Raw genomic sequence first — 21,536 nt, forward strand, 5'->3', positions numbered from 1 at the left:
TCACTACTGTAATACCATAACACATTTTAATCTCATAACAGCTTTTTCTTATCTTCATTTAATAAGTTTACAGCATAAAAAAAACCCAGTAATAAAGTGATCGACGAAATCAACTCAGGTACAACCTTACTGAAAGGAACGAATATTTGTCTTATGACAAAACTATCAATGAAACCGTTTCATGATTACGCGAACAAATCGCAGACAATGGCAGGACCACTGACTTAGTTTCTACCCTTGAAAATGAATTGTCATTTAAAATGACGGTGGGCACGGTTTCCTTTCAGAAGCGAACACGTTTTTCAACTATATTGTTTTTGACTATGTATGGTATATCTAGATCCAGGTAGGCACCATTGATAGGTGTGTGGGACGCCCATGTAACATTCGGAATCTGCCCAATATTAGGGTCTCTGTAATATAAAAAGGACATCTCCATAGTGTTGTAAACAATTGGAATTAACATCTTCACGATCTGTTTTTTTTTTAAATTAATGCATCAATATCTAACGTTTCAGCTTCGCGCTATTACAATAAGTCTGGTTTTGATTCCGACTGAAATTTCGTGTGACATATCCTCTGTTATGATCGGCTGATATTTGAAGTATCACCTAACCTCCATTTTGCTTGCTTAACAAAGTTTCTAAATGGCTTTTTCAGCATTATAGTAGCTCTCCTGTCGTCTTCTATCAATCAATTTCATTTACAAGGTCATATAGCCAATGTTGATAAAATAGCAGGCAACGCCTGAAATAATTCTCTCCAATCAGGTGCCAAGTAGACCATACTATTACTTAAAGTTTGCATAAGAAATAAAGGGAAGTAACTCTCATATCTAATAATACCAAACACATAATGCAAATATCTCTATGTTATTAGCACTTAATAACGTTATACAATGAGGAACAGTTCTTGACAGATTTTGACAAAGAGTTTTTATGTATCTTACTGCACGGTCACAACTGTCAACACTGATGCCATTTGAGACAAAATTTTATGTCAGTGATAAACAAATGTAAATTTATTATACAATAATCATGCCCAATCAGTATTCCCATATCTATAATTAAGATTAACACAAACTAAATATATTAATATTTGGTGTTTGCATCTTGGCATCTAAGATATCAAAACGTTGAAACAATGGGATTTCTCGATAAAAAGGTGAACAAACTCTAGCAGGATTACGTTCATAAGCCCATCACATACAGGGGAGAAAAATAATTATGGCGATTAAGAGCAGTAAAAGGAAAACTCTTTGGTAATCATGTAAGGGAAATTCCAAAAAGTAATGCATCACTGTTTCATGTACCGCTGAACAGGTACAAACCGGACTATCACTGAGGTGATCATGGTATAAATCATAATTTAAGTTACAACATCAGTTTGTCAGTTGACAGAGTAATATTAGCTTGTCTGCTGCACTCTTTTTTGAAAATTATGAAAGGTACACCATCAGAGAAAATATTTGTGTTCAAATACCTTCTCCAACTTGCAAGAGAGATAGAGTTTATTAAGAGTAAGATGGTTTAATCATGCGATACATATAAGGAAATAAGCTCTCAAAGCAATTATCAGCTCAACATAATGGTGGTTGTACTAGTGGGTAGCGTGTTTATTTAGATTGTTCATAATGGGGTTTACGATTCTGTCTGCCCAAGCATAGTTGTGTATATCATCATCTCTTTGTTCTTATTGATAATATTTCCCAACCTACCTCTTTCCATATTTTTGAATGTGATATCCCAGGTCTTGTCTCTGTAATAATTCTAGCTGCCTCCATCTGTAATGACCATAGACGATCTTTGGTCTGTTGTGGATGATTGTCCCAGATTATTTCCCCATATTGGCTTTATAAACCCCATATGATTTGACTATGACTTCCTACTCACTCTATATTCTAGTTTTGATATGACAAAGGATGTGATGATGTCTATATTATAATCTTTTCTTTATGTAGATTTTGGATATGTTGTGTCCATGTTGCATCATGTTAAAGAGCACATGTGATGTTGAATATGTGCTTTGTTTTGTTTTCAATGGAGAATTATCAAGGTTTACTTTTCTGGAAAAAACAAAAAATAAATTTAGTTTTGAGAAAAACCATCCAGCTATGTTAGTAAGAGCTATGTCAATAGATTGTGCAGCCTGTGTTAGACTGTCATCTGCTATTACATAGATAGAGGTATCACCTGCAAAAGTTTGATATTATTGGAAATATTAGTAGTGATACCAATGATATGAAGAGTAAAAAGTAGTAACCTAAGCACAAGTTCCTTTCATATGAAAATTAAAACCTAACCTTCAGTACATACCCTTTGCATTCTGTCGGTCAGATCAATTTTAACCGCATCATCAGTTATTTATTTATCACACACATTGTAGCTTGAGCAGGATAAACAAATTATCTTATCACTGTGTCTTATTTCAAGCCTGTTGAAATGATATCAGTACCTTTCTAACACTTGCCTTCGGAATTCAGTTTCACTGAGGGTAAACTGACTAGAAGCATTTTCATAATCGTATTTTGTATGAAACTTTAACCAAAAAGGAGCTATCGTTAGATAAACAGAACTAAATAGAAATTTTATATTAAAGTAACGATTTTAGACTGAAATCTGTTGACCTGTTTGAGAAGATATGACATGCCCTGGTTATACTTTATACTAAACTGTACATGTGAATATTTTAACATTGGTCTTTCATATTTATTTCTTCCTTTAAACTTGGACGTATTTTTATCTGATCTTTCCTGGCTCTAGTAATCCTCTCTTTGCTGATAAATATATTATTATGATTTTTAACTAGTTAGTTAACTGATAGAACAGTAATATCATGCATGTAGGCCATATATTAGTTTCCCACAAATAAAGCAACACATGTTACATCCTGTAATAAAACATACCTGCTACGTTCGAAGTTTGTCAGGTAAGTGAGCATCTCGATTGATCATTACACATCTTCTTGTTGTACATCAGGTATATCCTGAGCTCCAAAGGTATGGGATTTCAGCCAAGATGGATAGGGTTCACCGAAGCTCCTTCCGGCATCTCTAGTTCACAAAAACAGGAATGTGTTTGAATTTGAATGCTCATTTAATATATCTATAGCTGGGACAAAAAAGGGAAAAGTCACCAATCATGTCCACTGCCGTATTCCTCTGTTTTGCCTTTTTCGTTGTAATCCCCTCTTTTATGCTGCACATTGTCCAAACAGCAGAGAACACATTTATAATAATCTCGAACCAGTCACGAACTATCCTAGGGATAATTAGACCATACAGAATTCGAGAGGAAATCCCAAGCGTAAGATTATAGTCATAGAACTGTTGCAATGCAATAAGATTTTTCTCTGATATTAATGACGACCAAGTTGATAGATCGGAGGGAGCTATAGGCTGGTGATGATTTGTTATTGCGTAAATTCGATAGTGTGTCTATTAAGAATGAACCGTCAACTACTGGAGCTAATACTAGCATGTAATGTGTCCTATCATCATGTGTTCTAGAAGTTATAGTCTCTGTTGCATTTTGATTTTCCTCCGCATATTTTGTTCTTAAACAGAAACAAGATCAGAAGATCTTGCAGATGTTCATCCTACAGCAGTGCCTTTGGCTCTCGCTATCTGTTTGGTAAACGGTAAGGTGGCCATGACAGAATTGGCAACTCCGCTGTGTGCCAAAGCCTGGAACACGTCTTTGTTGGGAGGGTATAGACACTGTAGGGCAACAATGAACCAGCCGACGGACTCCCCAAATATGGTAATGCGATAATGATCACCATCAAAATTGTCAATATAGCCCACAGAAGGGCTAGCTGCTGGTCCCAGAGTCCGTGGTTACCCGGCGATGCATTGTCCAGCGTATTCATGGATCCATAAATCCCAATCGGTAATAACCACTATGACGTTACCAAAAATAGCACGATATGATCCCTCGTAGAACTGGTCACTTCCGGATACATAAGCACCGCCGTGTATGAATACTATCACAAGCTTGTTATTCAAAAGCCGACGTATTAAGTGGCACATAGACGTCTAGATAAAGACAATCTTCAGACATGCTCACATTATCATTAACTGAATCCTGTACACCTGCCCATGACAAAATTTCCATGGGTTCCCTGAGCCTTAAGTTTCCAAATGGTGGTTTGACGTACGGCATTTTCCTATACTGATAGAGGGATGCAATGAAGGCCGGAACGTGGACCAGTATACAGCGCACCTTCCGTATAGGAAGGTCAATAACTTTTGTAATATTCTGACTGAAACATGGCACAAATAACAGTATAAGGATTAAAAGACCCGTCAAAGTCGAAGCAGTAAACCTGAAAAGAGGGGGAAAAAAAGCTGAGTCTTGAGATCGTAATAGGTTTAATGCAAGAAAATATATATCTTTTGTAAAATCTGACATTGTTGTGTGACGAAAATGGCCAGGCACGAAAAGGGCTTTTTGTATATGTTCATTCATGTATAATAAAACACGGATTACATATACCGTATAATCATTTTTGTGAGGTGCAATTTTCTAGGGTTACACATGTTGATTCATACTTTTTCGATGAGCTGACGAATAAAACCAGTGATTAAAAGAAATTGATTGAATTATGTGAAATCATTACATATGAATCTCATAAAGACAATAGACATTCCCGTATAGCCCTTAAAAAACGTTGAAAGTTTTTATCTTAATTATTGTTAAGATCTGGGATTTCATTAGTGTTGTTATTACCTTTATATTTGTCTCATTTTGATGTGACCACTATTAAAGGAATCTGCTGGTATAGTATGGGATTTCTGTGTTATTTAGGTTTGGTTTAGGGATATAGCCGTACTTTCTACAACAGATAGAGGTAAGAATCTTACCATGTCCTTAGGTCAGAAACCTGAAGTATCCCCAGTAGAGACCAATTCAGTCCCACTTTAAGTCTCTTCCTCGGGACAATAACTACTTTCATTATCAACCAGGCTAACAAAGTCATGATCAATTTCAGCGCAATATTTAAACAGAACACCAAAATATCAAATGTTATGGTCGACACTCACTTTGAAATTATGGAAGCTTTTTAGTAAACCTGCTGTAACACTCATCATTGAAGCGTTCCTAATCTGTTCCAGATAGGTTCTGATGGGTTCTATTTGTACCAAACATTTCAAGCTATCGTCTATGATATTAAAACAAGTGTTTACGTTAACCCATTTCTATAACGTTTGTATTGTGTCCTTAATTAGATAGTGACAGACGTACAGTCAACTTTAAATGGATGGTGTACATATGGTATGTTTGTTCCACAACTACTAGTAACAGTTTTCATTGAAAGTGATGGAATAATCATACATATACTTTATTTTTACATTTTCTTATTTGTTTATATCAGGGATGTATATTGTACATCCCATTTTATAACGGCGGCTTTTTAAGGGGTGAAAATTTGAACGCTGAAATTCCAATAAAATAATCCAATGTGTCAATCTTTTTTAAACATTGATCTATTTTATAAGAAAATTTTAAATCTTGGTATGGTGTCCACCAAACATCGTTGAAATGAAAACTAATGTTGAAGAAAGTGAACTCTTTGATGTTAATTTGGAATTGCCACAACGTACGTGACATGACAGCCTTAAAGGACATGATATGTTGACACTGTCATGGGTACTGCATACCAGCAATAGCGTAGATGTTGTGATTACGGCATAGTTATTGAGTTACCCATTGGAGACGAGAGGACGTTTCAACCAGACAGGGAAATGTCTACCGAGCCATTACTTCAGGTCATGACTTGGTCAATATTTGGCGGATCTCGTCCATCAAACGCTCATTAGACAGATCAAACATTTCCCTTAAGGAATTGAAGGAACTACGGCCTTAGAAAATCAAAACAAAAAGGTATATTATTACAATCCTTGTTACTAATATGTATGGACAGTGGGTTGGGAATCCGTGTGAAGACATTGCGGATATGATAGTAAGTGTACAAATATGCAAATGTACTTACGACTCGTCAACACTTATCGCCGTCATCGACTCAACTCTGGTCAAATGTTTCTTAGTGGACCACCTGTATTGATATAGGCCACATCAGGATACACTGACGTAGTTAACTCTGAACCGTTGTATGAACAACACGTGGGTTACACTGACATTTCACAAACTACAGGTACAGTGTTGTTGCGGATAACGCAAAGATAAAATGACGCACGACACAATTTTGTTCATGGGTCACGTAAAAGTATGACAATAATGGCCCTTTGTTTGTTAATGGAATTATGTTATAATGCGAAGGGTCCATTTTTGTTTTGTTTTGTTTTTTTTTTTTTTTTGGGTGGGGGGGGGGGTTGCGGGTTGGAGGGGGGTGCGGGTTACATTATGTGCACGGCTGAAGGTTCCATCGCTGTCTGTTGGTTACGTTAGGGTATACTGATGAAGGGTCCACTGTTTATGGGTCACACTATGGTACACGTACGAAATATCCCTAGTTGTTCATGGTCAAGTCAAGTTAAACTGGCGAATGATCCACTGTTGTTATATTGGATATTTACTATATACTGACAAAGAGCCAACTAATGCTTTTAGTCTCGAAAGGTTACACTGAGAAGGGTCTGTTGTCTGTGGACCGCATATGGTTGTCAACAATATTCGACCTATGGTACATGATATTCTTCATAACGGGAACTTGATTATGTTTCCCGTTGAACAATTTTATCTTTAAAACAAAATTTTTTATCATTCAAATCGAGTTTCTTTGCTGATTATTTTGCATGAAGTAGGTGGTTTCGCTCGCTATCAAATGACGAGTGCCCCACCACTATGGTGACTATGAAGCGGTCAGGATGTAGGATGCCCTACGTATCCTGATCGCTTGGTTATCGCCAGCAGATATTCTTCATAACGGGAACTTGATTATGTTTCCCGTTGAACAATTTTATCTTTAAAACAAAATTTTTTATCATTCAAATCGAGTTTCTTTGCTGATTATTTTGCATGAAGTAGGTGGTTTCGCTCGCTATCAAATGACGAGTGCCCCACCACTATGGTGACTATGAAGCGGTCAGGATGTAGGATGCCCTACGTATCCTGATCGCTTGGTTATCGCCAGCTGAAACTCCTCATAGCTGTATATAACAAGTGACTTCATTATTTGCAATAACTGAGATAATCTTTTTCTCTATTTTAGCAACCTGTAGTTTCTAACTCTTGTCATACAAAGGAATTAAAAAATACGTCTAATATATTGCGCTAATTCACCGTGCACTTTTTATAACCAAACTGTATAAAAACACAACATCGGCTTGTTATCCCGCGAATTTGCCCGTGTATTCCTTTGGTATATTTGTCACTTGTGTAATATACACTGTGAGCGTTTTTCATTGGTCGCTACAGAAATGATTTATGATGCCATTATATCGACAATGGCGTTACCCTATGAACTAAAATAGCAAAACAAAATAGCTACCAACGTTGAATTTTGTCCTTCACATTTTGACTTTAAAACATGTTTTGCTCGCCCATTCTAAAATGTTTTGTTTCATAAGATATGAGCTTATGTCTAAATGAAGTATCTATTATCTAAAGACATACGAGTTGCAGGTAGTGGGATCAAATGTTTAACTCGTATCCTCCGTGTTACAGTTTCAATCACTGATTTAAACTTCGTTGTAGGAAACCTGTTGGTGCAGATGATTCATTAATAAAAAAACAAAAAGTAATTGATATCACAAAAAGGTATTTAGGAAATCCGTTGTTCTCTCTCTTACAATGAGATATTCCTAGCTACGATTATTGACTGCCACATACTCAGAGTTTCATAAACTCAAACATATCAACATAATCAAAATCCAAACTCAAAGTCAATAAAACTAGGGCAAAACAAAAGAAAGATTTATACGGAGAATTACGAAGTACAAGGATAATAAGACCATATGTTCCGGAGGAGTAAGCGCCTTCTGCTTCACTGACCACACCCCCCATGTGAAACTTGGTCAATCCAAATAAGTAATGCCACTTTTTTCAAATAAGAAAACACGAGCTTCATACCTCAAAGACAAAACGGAATATTTCACAATGAGATCCCTATGACGACCGTAAAACTTCCGCATAATTTTACCAATCTGGTAAATCGTGGTAGTGAGAACACGCTCTTGAATATCAAATCAATTGCGACATGTAAACACCATAGGCTTGGGAGGTTGCTATCCACAAATAGAAAATTCACGGCAGGAAAATTCAAAATCACCACATTTATCAAACGAAAGCTGTTCATGTTGGTATCGTTGTAGGAAAATATCTGGATAATCGCTTGACGTAGAAGAGAAAACAAGACGTCATCAATAAATTTAAAAGTGAAATTAGACGACTTCGTCAGGTCTTTCCGACCTGGTTTGATAAGCTTTTCAAAACGATTCAGCAAGTCAGTCGGCAAAGGAGCACAGTTAGTTACCAGGCCGATAGTCTATTGAAAGATCTTACCACCAAACTAATTTTTACGATTTCGTCCTTCGTATATTTCTTCTTTGATTTGGGCATATCTTTCTCTCTTTTAACGAAATACGCTTCATTATAGCTCACAACCATATATCCATACCGCCGTTCGCCTTTCTTGGAGAAGAAAGTTCTCGTAACAAGAGAATGAATACGTCCTTTCAGTTTTGAATGGGATGGGAAAAACAAACGATTTTCTAAAAGAAACGTTTTAATAAGAGTGTGTTGAAGATTGGTCACAGTATTACAATAAGATTATAACCCAAATTTGATAGTACTAATGGTTGCGAGCTGTTTTCACAAAGGCTTGGTTGAACAGCTAGACAAGTCAGAAATAAAACGTTGCTAACATTGATTATTTTGAAGCTTAGGAATCAAATATAAATGGGGGAGGTCCGTATCATTATCAGGCAGTCTAAATAGTTGTAGTACCGAAGCGTTTTTGTTAAGCCATTATTTCATCTTTGCAGCAATTGCATATTGCATAGGTGGGGTTTCCTTCGTTATCAAGCAAGCCTCGTTGTTCTGTTACACACAAAACCAAGTCTCTCCGTAACAGATAAGACTTTACTAGATATTCCAAGAAATCCTTTTCATATGTAAACTCACATATAGTAAAAGCTGGAAATACAAAATAACAGATATTCAAATGACTGAGTACAAAATGTGGATTTCAGTACTCTCAGTACTTTGATTAGACGTGAAAATTTAACCAAAATGTTTCAAATTCAATGTTATACATAAAGACTAACTATACTTGTACTGTCATGACTGACGGACTGCAAGACACCAAATGATAATGAATACCATGGTATTTCTCACAATAATAAGAGCGAAAATTAGAACAACGACGTGTTCTCGTTGTGGAGACAATTAACGTTGGAATCTCAAATTCCACAATTACACTCCTGTAATTTCATAAAAACAACAAAGTATTTAATACATTACATGATGCAGTAATTTGCAGTAAACTAACCTACGATAGGCCATACAGATGTTTTGAGTTAAACACAAATCTGATTTCGATTGAAATGGGACAAATATATGGTCGACATCAAGTATCTATACACTCGTATAAAATCCCAGAATGTTATTATTTGTATCACTTACACTGTGTGGATCTCCATGAGTGTGAAACTTGGTGAAATGTATAGTACCGTGCTTTCGGTTTACAGTTCTTCTGAGAACCTGCCAAGGGCGATAACTCTAAAACTATTGACTACCCAGTAGGGCTTATAGGTGTCACAACACTATGCAAATCCTATATAAAGACAGCACACTCGTTCTTTTTGTTTGCAGAAAATTGTAATAATCTTTGCTGGTAAGGATTAAATTATAGGACGCCTTATCTCCAGGACAATAACATACCTGTAATGTCAGTTTTGAAGTGTGGATTTAGATCGAGGAAAACTTGACTGTGTTTTGTTCATATTTCAAGCTTCACAGAGTGTATAACACATTTCTGTTATAAATGTTTGCTATTTGCATTAGTAGTCGGCTTACAGTCAATAAACAATTCAACACAAGTGTTAATACACAGAACTGTTTAATAGGGGTAAAGACGTGTGCACTGTATCAACCATGACGTGTGAGAGCGGAGAGTAAAACAAAGAGGTGACAATAACTAAGAAGCATATAGTAACGGAACAGACGACACTGATTTCACGTTCTAGTCCTTAGGCATCACTGGTGCCCAAAAAGTCACTCTATCTTTGTACAATGCCTCCTCAACACTTATCGTCGCGTTCAGACTTATATAACGACGACCTTGGACATCGTATTCTGGCCATTGGACTTTCACAGGCAATCCGTTGTTAGGGTTTCTGCAACCGTAAAGAAAAACCAATATTAAGTCAACGAAATATGTCATATTGTTGTGGAACAAAGTCGCCTTCAGGTAAATGCAGTTATCTTCATTTATGGCAATTCTTTAGAGAGGAAGTATAACCAAAGACATTTTTAATTATGATGATACATTCAATAAGGACATATTCAACAGAAGCTGTTTCAATCTGTTAGTGGACACTTCTTAACTCCAACTTAAGGAACAATGTAAAATTCTTAAACAAAAAGACCTCCATGAAAAGGCCAATTATGAATTCGTATGCAAAAATGTCTTAGGAGAAAAAAATGTAATGTGAGCTTTATTTCTTTAACAATATTTTCGAAACAAGTTAGTTCAACTGATAACAATCACTCTTGTTTCACCAAATGTAAGCGCGCGTGGGTACTATGGAAGGAAACCGGAGGACCCGTGGAAACCATACTTGGTCGGGCAATTGATTCCCTATCTTTTCATGTATGTTCGGGGAGTGTTTGAACACTATCTGCAAATTGCATATTGTCCTTCATGGGACCGATACCAAGTGTTTTGTTCTCGACCTTTTTATGATCCTTACCTTTCAAGCAGTTTCTATTGTACTTTCGGACAGTGTCAACAGCTTTCTTATTTTCTGCATTCGACTTGTCAATGTCATGACAACCTTGATCAGTAGGACTTACCCGTTTCTTGCAAAGTTGGACCAGTACGACATCATCTGTTCTGCTAGGTTTCTATCTGGAGAGACGATATCTGGATTCCTCTCAATCCCAAACAAATACGCAACTTCTCCTGCATGTCCCGCTCCACTAAACCAGTTCGGGTAAGGCCAACCGAAGCCAAATCTGCTCATTCGAGACATCAACCACTGATAAGTACTACCAGCGCCACCAACATGTGCGTTCAGTGTCAACACTCCAGGTGTAAAAAAGTTAACGTCACTATAAAAGTCAACTGCAAGACGACTCTGTTCGACACCGTCCCCGCTCGTCGACTTATACCTGGCACAGGCAACATTTCTCAGGGTTCGGTTGTTATGGAAATACTCCTTTATAAAGGTTTCGATGATATTTTCACACAATATTTTGTAGGGAATACCATCTGATAAGTTGAAATTATGTGATTGTTGAAAAGAATAAAGCGGTTCTTGGAAAATCAGAGACCCTTCTGAATTCACGTCACCGTCTACAAAATCAAGGGATCGGAAAAACTGCATTCCTGGACTGGACGGATCATTCAAGATTTTTGCAGGAAGATCCATGATAAATTCACCGTCTACAATGGGTGCTAATGGTATTGCATAGTGAAGCTGATGTACGTCACTAAATGTAATGTTCGCAATCCTTACTGAAGCCTCCAGTAGTTCTTCAGCACTCTTCTTTCTCATGCATTCTAAAAACCTGACACTATTTGCAACATCAAGACATTTAAGAATAATACCGGTCCCAACCTGTGATACTTTCGCAAAGCCAGTTTCTGCAACGGCCCATAATGAGTTAGCCGTGCCACTATGAGCCATTGCCCTTTTAAACAGACCCTTGTTGATTGGCGATATAGAATGAATGGCGACACTAGAGCCACCTGCCGATTCTCCAAAGATTGTAATAAGTTCAGGATCGCCACCAAATGCCTTAATATTGTCTTTGGTCCACTGCATAGCTAGTCGCTGGTCCCACAAACCGAAGTTTCCAGGGCAATGGCTGTCAGCTGTCGTGAGAAAGCCCCACATACCTAGCCGGTAATTTATGGTAACAACAATTTGGTCTCCGTGGATTGAAAGGTATGAGCCGTCGTAGAACATACCCGTGCCTTCCACATAGGCCCCGCCGTGGATGTAAAACATCACGGGCTTCTTGCTGCTTTCTGTCGTATTAGGTGGTACGTACACATTCAGCACTAAACAGTCTTCAGATAATATTCTGTTTGGTAGTAGCGGGCTGTTTGGATTACTTATAGTCTGCATACAGTTCGGTCCGAAATATGTGGCATTTAAAGTGTTTGTCCAGGGCTCAATCGGTTGTGGCTTGGCAAATCGCAGGTCACCAACAGGAGGTTTGGCATAAGGAATTCGACGGAATTGGTACACAAAGTTTTGTAATATTTCTATGTCAACCTTTAGACCCATTATCTTCCCAGACGGTGTTACGATAGTCTTTGTATCCATGCATCTTGTCATTGTTGACGCGATGGCAAGTACACATATCACTTGCAACAACCATCTTACGGCAATCGTCATTCTTCTGGAAGAGAACAAAATGGTTTTAGTTTTTCAATGACATAGACTTGCAGAAATGTGTTTTTTTATAATATTGTTTGAGCTGAAGACAAATTAGAAGAAAACTTTAAAAATAACCTAACAAGCTGGTAAATGTAGTGGATAATCGTCCCCCTTTTTCTTAAAGTATTATTCAAAAGTTTCTATTTTGGACAACATGTGACATTGCATGAAAATGAACAAATTGAGAAGAGATGGGGTACGCCTTTTACAAAGATTAAGCCTTTATAATGCCGTGGTCTTCTGTTATGATATCGGATTTATCAAACGCGTCAAATTCTGGGCCACGTAAACATTCGCTATCTTGTGATAAGTATTTCAGATAACTATTGTTAAGCATGTTTTATCTTAACAGATTAAATAAGCGATTACGAGAAATTTGTAAATTATTTAAGAAAATCAATTCGCGTAGCAGAAATTGATTGTGTTGAAAGCTGTTTGATCTGATCATCTGTATGCTACCTACATTTTGCGGTTTTGATAATATTCTTTGACATTTCTTCACAGAAAAAGGAAACAAAACAAAATGTGCCGTTGTGATAAAGTTAAAAAATCAATACCATTAAGCATGCAAACTACCTAGTGTCGCTGATCGTATATGACTTCTCCACGAAATTCATAATCAATGAGGGTAATGTATGCTGTCTAGCTCAAGTTTCTTTCTAAACTTTTCAAGCTTACTCAGTGTTATCTTTGTGGGTGAATATTTGTGTTCTTTGGATGGCCTTGTTACTTTAAACAAATTTGTTTCTTTTATAAATAATAGTACGCAAGCATTGCCATTATACTTCGTGTTCATTCTTAATGTTTTGCATTTACTTTGAACTCCACATGCTTAACTTACATATCGTTATATCATTAATTCTCCTGACATATCGATGTTACTTACTATGACACTGATGTTAATACACTTAATTGAGTGCATTATGTTATCGCGAATGACGAATTTGTTAAAAAGAAAGAAAAGCTGATAGAAAGGAGTTAAAGGTAGAACGACAGATTCTTTTTTAATAATAAAAATCTATATTTGATAGTATAGACCCAAAATATACTATTTTCTCATAATTTCACTGGATTTGTGTATTGCTTTATCACTTCTTGACAATACGTTTTCTTTACATATTTTTTATCTCATTACATTTCTGATATAATATTTATGACAATCACTGGTATAAAGAATCACCTGACGACGCCTTACTTACCACGAATAGCAGTAGTCACCAACAGCCAGTGCCTCGTTGTCTGAATGGAAATGCCTATCACAGGTAGATAACCCGATTGTGTAAACACATCTGCAGTGACGATTTGTTTCAGTGTCCTTCATCTTTTGCTGTATGTGCTTCGATATTGATATCATAAGATGTAAGTTTTTGTTCCTTTTAGTACTGTTCCTTTGGTCTACTTTAAACATTAAAGTTAGGTTAAAGCTTGTTAAAGAAAAAATATGAAAGTGACAATTTTTTCGACACAAGAACACTGATTGTTTTTAGAGATATATGTTTCCCTGCAGCGGTATGCACTTTCCACAGGTGTCTTTACGCAACATGGAAAATAAAATATACACTCTTCTTAACATTTAAATAGAATTCACCATAACAATTGTTAAACATCTATGTATATAGGTATGTGATGTGTATATGATTGTGAGTAACTTGGTAGCGACGTATTCATCATGCAAAGTGATAAATTGAAAATCAGTCTGATCACTATATGATAAATATCATATACGGTATGCGTTAATATAATCACTATGGAAAAAGAATTGTATATCACAGTTGAGGTTACATCGTATCTATACTAATATTTTCCTACAAAAGCACTCTCCCTTGAAATTGAATTGGTACTAAAGCGGTATTGCGGTTTCCTGATTGACAACATAAGGTTTCGCCAAGTTCTCCGTTTGTCCTCCCTATTATGATACTTTCCTCGCATTCCAGCCTGAAATAATTGTATTATACAAGAAAGTTTCTAATCAATTCAAGATTTGTTTGTAAAGACTGAATTTGAATCTACGGCTCCAAATAATTATAAACCGTATGTAATAATTTGCAAATAAATCAATAAATAATATTGAAAACTTGAAATATGAGAAACACTGTAATCATTGACACGTTTAATAATAACATACACAAATGTTATATTTATATATTTATATGATAAGAAGTTTACGATCATCTTTGACCTTATTAACAGCCTGCCTGAACACGATTTATCACACAGTAATAAAATAGCATTATTCATAACTAAAACAAACATCCTTCATTATCACCACTTACTTCTGTTCGAAAACAACACCGAAAATATCGACATTTAAAAGAATTAGAATTGAAACATCAAACTGAAGCAACTAGGGCAAAATAAGAACAGGGTATTCCGAGTAGATGTTGAATGCTTCCTTTGTTGATATATTTTCGATTGTACATCTCTACATTGAAATCGGTGATTTATACAAGTATATGTTTCAATGCAAAATAAAACACAAGAATTGTAAGTAAGCTTTTACTGTTTCGGATATTTATATCAAATTGATTAATGTAAGCTTTGAAAGTTGCGATAACAGAGAACGTATGCAAATGAACGTATTGTGATCGGTCAGTAGCTACGTACAAACAAACCAAGAATACAGGACTCCGGGTCAAAATTCTTGTTTACATTTAAAATTATATACTTATTCTCTATCCGTCATGCTGATTAATTAAAGTTATCTTCACCTCTTAGTTTTTGATTGATGATAAGGAAGTATAACGATGTAAGTAAACGGAAAATACCCGAAATATTCTTCCCTATTTACGTGTACATAATGCTGAAAGGAGAGTTGTTAAATCACTTAAGCAGTGTGATACCTTTCATGTCTCAGGGGAGCAAGTCAGTGAGCAGATAGGCACACGCAAATGTAACCACGTGTGTCTACGGAGGCAGATAAACTTCCACTAGCTTACTGTCGATCAAACACCAGGCAACACACTGATTGAAAATACGAATGTCCTCAGACGGTTTGTTATGTCATGGTTCATGTACCATATATACACTAGAATTGAGGCGTTAGGTGGATTCACATACATATACCATGTGTATTGGCATATTGTAAAATCCTATGTGCTGCAATATTGAAAGTTCATGTGTACTGTTATAATATTGTAGCATGACGAGTATTGTCATATAGTCTGATCATGTGTACTATAATATTGTCTGATCACTTGTATTGTCGTATTGTATTATTACGTGCAATATATTGTAAAAACAATCGCACGTACTGCCATGTTGTACCATTATTTGTATTTCCAGATTATATGATCACGTGCACACTGCTATGGTTTAACATCACGTGTACTATCCTGTTGAATGATGCATGTGTGGTAGAGTTGATAATAAGTTTTAAGATCTGTACATAAACGTGTAAATACCTAATATTGTCGGTGTTTAGTTTTCATGATCAAGATCACTGCTGCATTGCTGTTATTGTCTTGCCAAGTGATTCTCTTGTGCATGGTCAATGATATTTATATTTTCATCTCTAAATGCTGGATCTTTTCTTTTTTATTATTATTTTAACTTTTCAAAGCTCAGTTTAATATAGTAAATGTTATGATCGTTATCGTCATTGTTAAATATTACAGTTGTAATATTGAGTGCTATGTACACGCACCATCTAAAATTCGGGCTAGTTGATATTATGGAATACCAAGGAGTAATCCCTTACATAGATGGCGTTTCCTGATAAAGTACCAACTCTGGCAGTAGAGCTATAGATTTTGTGTAAATCAATACGTGAAGAAGCAATACAGACATGACCAGGGGTGTAGTAATATCACAGTTACTTAATTAAGTCGAGCGAATGTTTGACTTGGGCCTAAAATGCATACACCGACAAGATTACAAAACAAGATGAAAATGAAATAAGATAAAAACACACGCGAGGGAAGATAGATGAGAGGCACAGCTTCCTCACCAATCTCACCTAGCGGTATTGGGTTAGACGTGATATACTTATTATAGATAGCTGGGTTCTCCCAGCGCATACTTCATCAGTAGAGATAAAATACATCAGATGTGTGATTTTGTTGAAACATGAATACATTACACCTTCAAAAATATTTTACGAGTGCTCACTACTGTTTAAATAATGAAATGTCACTAATGACAGATTCCAATGAAAGATTTATATCTTTACGTAAATACATCAGAAAGTTGTCTTCGCACTGGATTATAACACATACTTTTCATCAAAGACAGACGGAGCGATACTTGATTAAATTGAGGTTGATCTGATAAACCACTTCTCTACCGAGTAGCCGACAATTTATTAACCTATACTACTTGATAATAAACGAAACGATAGATTTTCATAGAAAAGTACATGTTAATGCGAAGAGGAAATCACACACATTTTCGGCATCATTTTAGTTTGGCGTCAAAACATCCAGATGCAAATGTCCTCACATTTTGCATCTGAATTTTATACAAGTGTAGTGTTCTCATTGGACACTACATCTGTTACACATATATAGTAGGAAAATACAATCGTGTTTCGCACTTGTAAAACTTTTACATTTCATAGCATAGACAGCGTGAAAATGACGAAGGAAAGCTTAAGCTCACATAAGACTTTAAAGGCATTGTAAAGGATGTTATGAGGTTGAGTACTTGAGGTGTACATCACTGTCTTAAATAATTTACTGTATGAACAATGTCACAGGATTTATAACATCACATTTCATTGACCCATTATGATGATTTTGTACACCTAAATCGTTTCTGGTCATTGCTCAGTATGTTATTGTCTGTTTCCAATGAGTATGATATTTCTTTATCCAAACTTAATGTATGATAAAGATATATCATTACGATTCAAATATCATATTCAATAGTGGACCGATTCTGATACTAATATAATCATATGTACGATGGATGGGGTAACCCTGGGTGATCGAGTCTCCTTTTATTCAACGCATGTATATGACAAGCAAATGACTTGTAATTTGAGCACAAATTCTAATATAAAGAAATTGAAGTGGCGTTTTAAAAAGTACATAATAATAAATTAGTGCAATCTATCGAAAATTTATATCAAGCTAGCGACTTGTTTATCATCGTACTCGTCTACCAATGAACAAACAAAAATAATTACTTACACAAGAAAAAATTTCATTAATTTTAGACATTGACTGAAAAACAAAGGATAATATTTGTGGCAAACACTACAATTGCAAAGTAATCAAACATAAATAACGATCTTTAATGAAATGTACAATTCATATATAATGTGCTTGACGGATTTGTATAAAAAAAAACCGCATTGCACAAAAGAAGTGTATATACAAATTCACACACTCGCGCTTAAATGTACCTATATCATTCGTGTCAGAGAGTAGGTGTATTTATCCTATGATCTGTCGAAACATTGTGACATTTAAAATGATTTTTGTGTTTTGGCTTTTGGTTAATATTCAAAATTTAGGGCACAAATTTAGCTTATTATATATAATTAGTATCTGGTTGGTGTCTACATCGGTATATAAATAAGACAAAATTCAGAAACGTGTGATCTTGCAAGTATTATAAGTAATATGCTTCATTTCACAAAATGTATATTTATATATGTTCTTTGTCCGAAATAAAGGGTATATTATATTCACAAGGTCCTGTAGGTCCTGTAAGTCCTGTAAGGTAGCATTTCCTAATCAAACTCTGAACTGTATTATTTGCCTACTTGTACCTTCAGTACTAATATTTATCACCATCATCATTCAGTATCAGTGTATGATCATAATGATTGTATAATACTTTATTTACTGAGTTTGACCTTCTCTACTATTGACAGGTTAGTTTGAGGATAATTTCAATATGAATTTTATCTTGCGTTTTGGAAAACTGTTACAGTTAGAAAATGGATATTATGGAAATGCACAATAATAAATGAATGTCAACATTTTGAAATTAAATTTGAACATGATCCTGAGTCATTCAAATACCCACAAGGTGTTTTGTTGACCCTTAAACAAACAAATCAATCACACATCTAACACATTACGACAAACACACTGTAGCTATCTTCCGATTTCAGATTATAGTAGAATAGGTTTTTTCACACATTATGATAGCCGTCACGCTAAATTTACCACTTGACATTCAACGACTACGGAATAATAGCTGGAGAATTAGCATAATGATTAAAGTCCATTTGGCTGTAGCTAGGGATGTAGTTCCGTCTGTGACGTAAGTGCTTGCTATCAGTGGTAAATCTTTCTCCCAGAATTTCACTCGATCTCGGAACATGTTGGTCTGTTGGGTGATGGATGATACTGCCAGGTCAATATAAGTACGGTTTACTGAATCATACTCCGGCCAGACTGTACTCTCCTCTTCTCCCGTGTTAGGGTCTCTGTAATACAATTCAAAATCAATGTATACTCATGTTCGCATATTGCTGTGAATTTACTTTAAATAATTTACAATGGTGTTTTTTTTACCTTGAAGCGTACCGACATTAAATAAATGATAAAGCCCTATGCAAAGATTAAAATAGATACAATATATATAACACATGTTTACCCGTATTTGGCGAAGTTAGCCCAGTAGGTTCTAAACTGTTTTACAAAGTTGTTGGTAGACGTGGAAATGCTGATGTTCAATTGCTGAAGCTCTTCTTTACCGAATAGGAACACTAAATCTGCTCCGTGTTCGGAACCATGAAACCAAGTTGGCAGTGCTTTTCCAGATATGGGGACAGGACTTGGTTCACTGAACAGGTACTGGAAAGATTGACTGACTTTATTGTTTAAGGAATGTATATCCAATGTCTTAATCATTGGCATATAAAAGAACACATCACCATACATGTCCACGACTTTTCTTCCTTGGACTCTTTTGTCACTTGAACCATACTTGTCGACAATTGCCTTTCGAACATTGCTATGGTTATTGTATATGTTTTCCGTAACAACGCGGGCAAAATAGGTACGAAATAAAGATATTGGTACACCTTCACTAGTATTAAAGGAGTAAATATCTTCCATAGGTGGCAACAAAAAGCTCGGGATCAGAGATCCTTCTGCACTGACACAGCCAGCAATTATGTCCAGAGACTGGAAAAACTTGTACACGTCAGAAGAGGTGTTCGTCACAGCCACGGCAGGGTTAGTTTTAATAAGGTCACCATCAATGACGGGGGCTAGTGGCGGAGTGAATAAACTATCAGCGGCAAGATATCCTACATTAATTGCGCTTTTCTGTGCTTGCAAGATACGATCAGTTGGAATATTCCGGACACAATCAAGCATGAGTTGTGAGGATATTAAATTTTTACATTTAGCCAAGAAGCTAAAGGTGATGGCAAAGCCTTTCGGATTTCTTCTGAGTGCATAGGAAGAGTTATATGTACCGCTCTGCATGATCACTCGATGGAACAAACCTTTGTTCTCTGGTATGAGCGAGAGAAGTGAGACACTAAACCCTCCAGCGGATTCACCGAAGATCGTGACAGAATTTGGATTTCCACCATAAGATCTTATATTATTTTTCACCCATTTAAGTGCCTCGATTTGATCCCAAAGACCATAGTTTCCTCTGGCTACAGGATCACCTGTGCTGAAGAAACCAAGAACACCAAGTCGGTAATTCGCGGCAACCACAATTACGTCACCATCCAAAGCCAGCCCTGAGCCATCGTATAATTGGGCCTGGCCATTTACGTATCCACCACCATGAAAAAATACCATAACACTTTTGTTAGTTGTCGGAGCGAACCCTCCAGAGGTGTACACATTGAGATGTAGACAGTCCTCCGAAATATCCTTGTTTGTGAGGACAACCTTCAAATGTGTGGGAATGTCTTGTATGCAGGACGGTCCGTGTTCAGTGCTGTCAAGTATGCTGCTCCACCTTTCTACGGGTACCGGCTTCTTGAACCGTAGTTCTCTCACTGGTGGCTTTGCATACGGAATTTTGAGGAATTCATAGACTGTACCTTCTGTCCCAACACTTACTTGTCGGCCAGTTACTTTTCCTAAAGGTGTATCTAGGGTATGATACTGGACGGGTGACACTTGGCATGAAAACAGAGTCAACACTATAAGGATGCACAGGCGGACTGACAAGGCCATTGTATACTTCTTGTTGTCCTTTTTCTAAGTTGTTTTGTTACCGGATCGCTGCGTTGATGTTCTGGTTACTTGATTGTGGAATGTTACAACGAAGAGAATCAATTCTCTATTTCTCTCTCATCCTGTGAGATCTGAAATGCAAATCAAACGGTTAGGGTAACAATAAATTCAACAACAAACTTGAGGTATTAACACTGTGTAAATTCCTACTCTTTTCAATATGACATATACTTGTGTATCCTCAAATGGAGTTTGATTTAAAATGTTGTACACGACCATTAGATAAATTTCCATGCAGACAACAAAGTATGCATGTTTTAAGTTTAAACCACAAACACTGAGAACATTCTCTGTGTACACATACATTTAATTTGACACAGCGTGTGCTTGTTTGTGGTGTAAAAATGTTTGCTCTCCAGATTGTTTTTACCACTAACTATGCTATTCATCTTTAGATGACTGAACACTGTATTCTGTTAGGTCGTGCCTATAACCATTTTATTATTGCATTTGACAATACTGCAATTGTCTACGTATTTGCAATACACACATTCACACACACACACGCGCGCACGCGCAAACACATGTATATCCCAACAAAACATGAGTAGGATTAACATATCATAAATGCAAGTCCTGAAATCTTGGAAGCTGTGCGGCCTATAGCCCGTTGTGGTTTGTGTACATGATATCACGATACTCACAGGTCCGTACGTTTGTACAAAAGTTATGTATATTTACATACTATATCTTTTTCAGGCCTCCTTATCTTCCTCACCAGCCAAGCCAGCAAGAATCCGACTTTATCAACAACTCGGTAATGATTTATTTCATTATTGAAATGTTGACATCAGAAAAAAATA

General features: G+C 36.3%; 2 protein-coding genes and 1 pseudogene across 2 annotated transcripts; all 3 read right to left on the reverse strand.

Moving 5' to 3' along the window:
- Positions 1-3,091: 3,091 nt before the first annotated feature.
- LOC132544588 (cocaine esterase-like) lies at positions 3,092-4,980 on the reverse strand (annotated as a pseudogene).
- A 5,166-nt stretch (positions 4,981-10,146) lies between these two features.
- On the reverse strand, positions 10,147-12,532 carry LOC132544589 (carboxylesterase 1C-like). Its single transcript, XM_060208206.1, has 2 exons — positions 10,980-12,532; positions 10,147-10,300 (listed from the first exon to the last, which is right to left on the reverse strand). Exons 1-2 carry the CDS (start codon positions 12,530-12,532, stop codon positions 10,147-10,149), a joined length of 1,707 nt encoding a protein of 568 aa, XP_060064189.1.
- A 2,139-nt stretch (positions 12,533-14,671) lies between these two features.
- On the reverse strand, positions 14,672-21,122 carry LOC132544590 (carboxylesterase 1C-like). Its single transcript, XM_060208207.1, has 3 exons — positions 21,111-21,122; positions 19,124-20,697; positions 14,672-18,953 (listed from the first exon to the last, which is right to left on the reverse strand). Exons 1-3 carry the CDS (start codon positions 21,120-21,122, stop codon positions 18,701-18,703), a joined length of 1,839 nt encoding a protein of 612 aa, XP_060064190.1. The 3' UTR covers positions 14,672-18,700.
- Positions 21,123-21,536: the final 414 nt, after the last annotated feature.

This window comes from Ylistrum balloti, unplaced genomic scaffold, assembly GCF_031769215.1.
Source record: "Ylistrum balloti isolate Yb309-2 unplaced genomic scaffold, AGI_CSIRO_Ybal_v1 Utg369802, whole genome shotgun sequence".
Classification (NCBI taxonomy): Eukaryota; Metazoa; Mollusca; class Bivalvia; order Pectinida; family Pectinidae; genus Ylistrum; species Ylistrum balloti.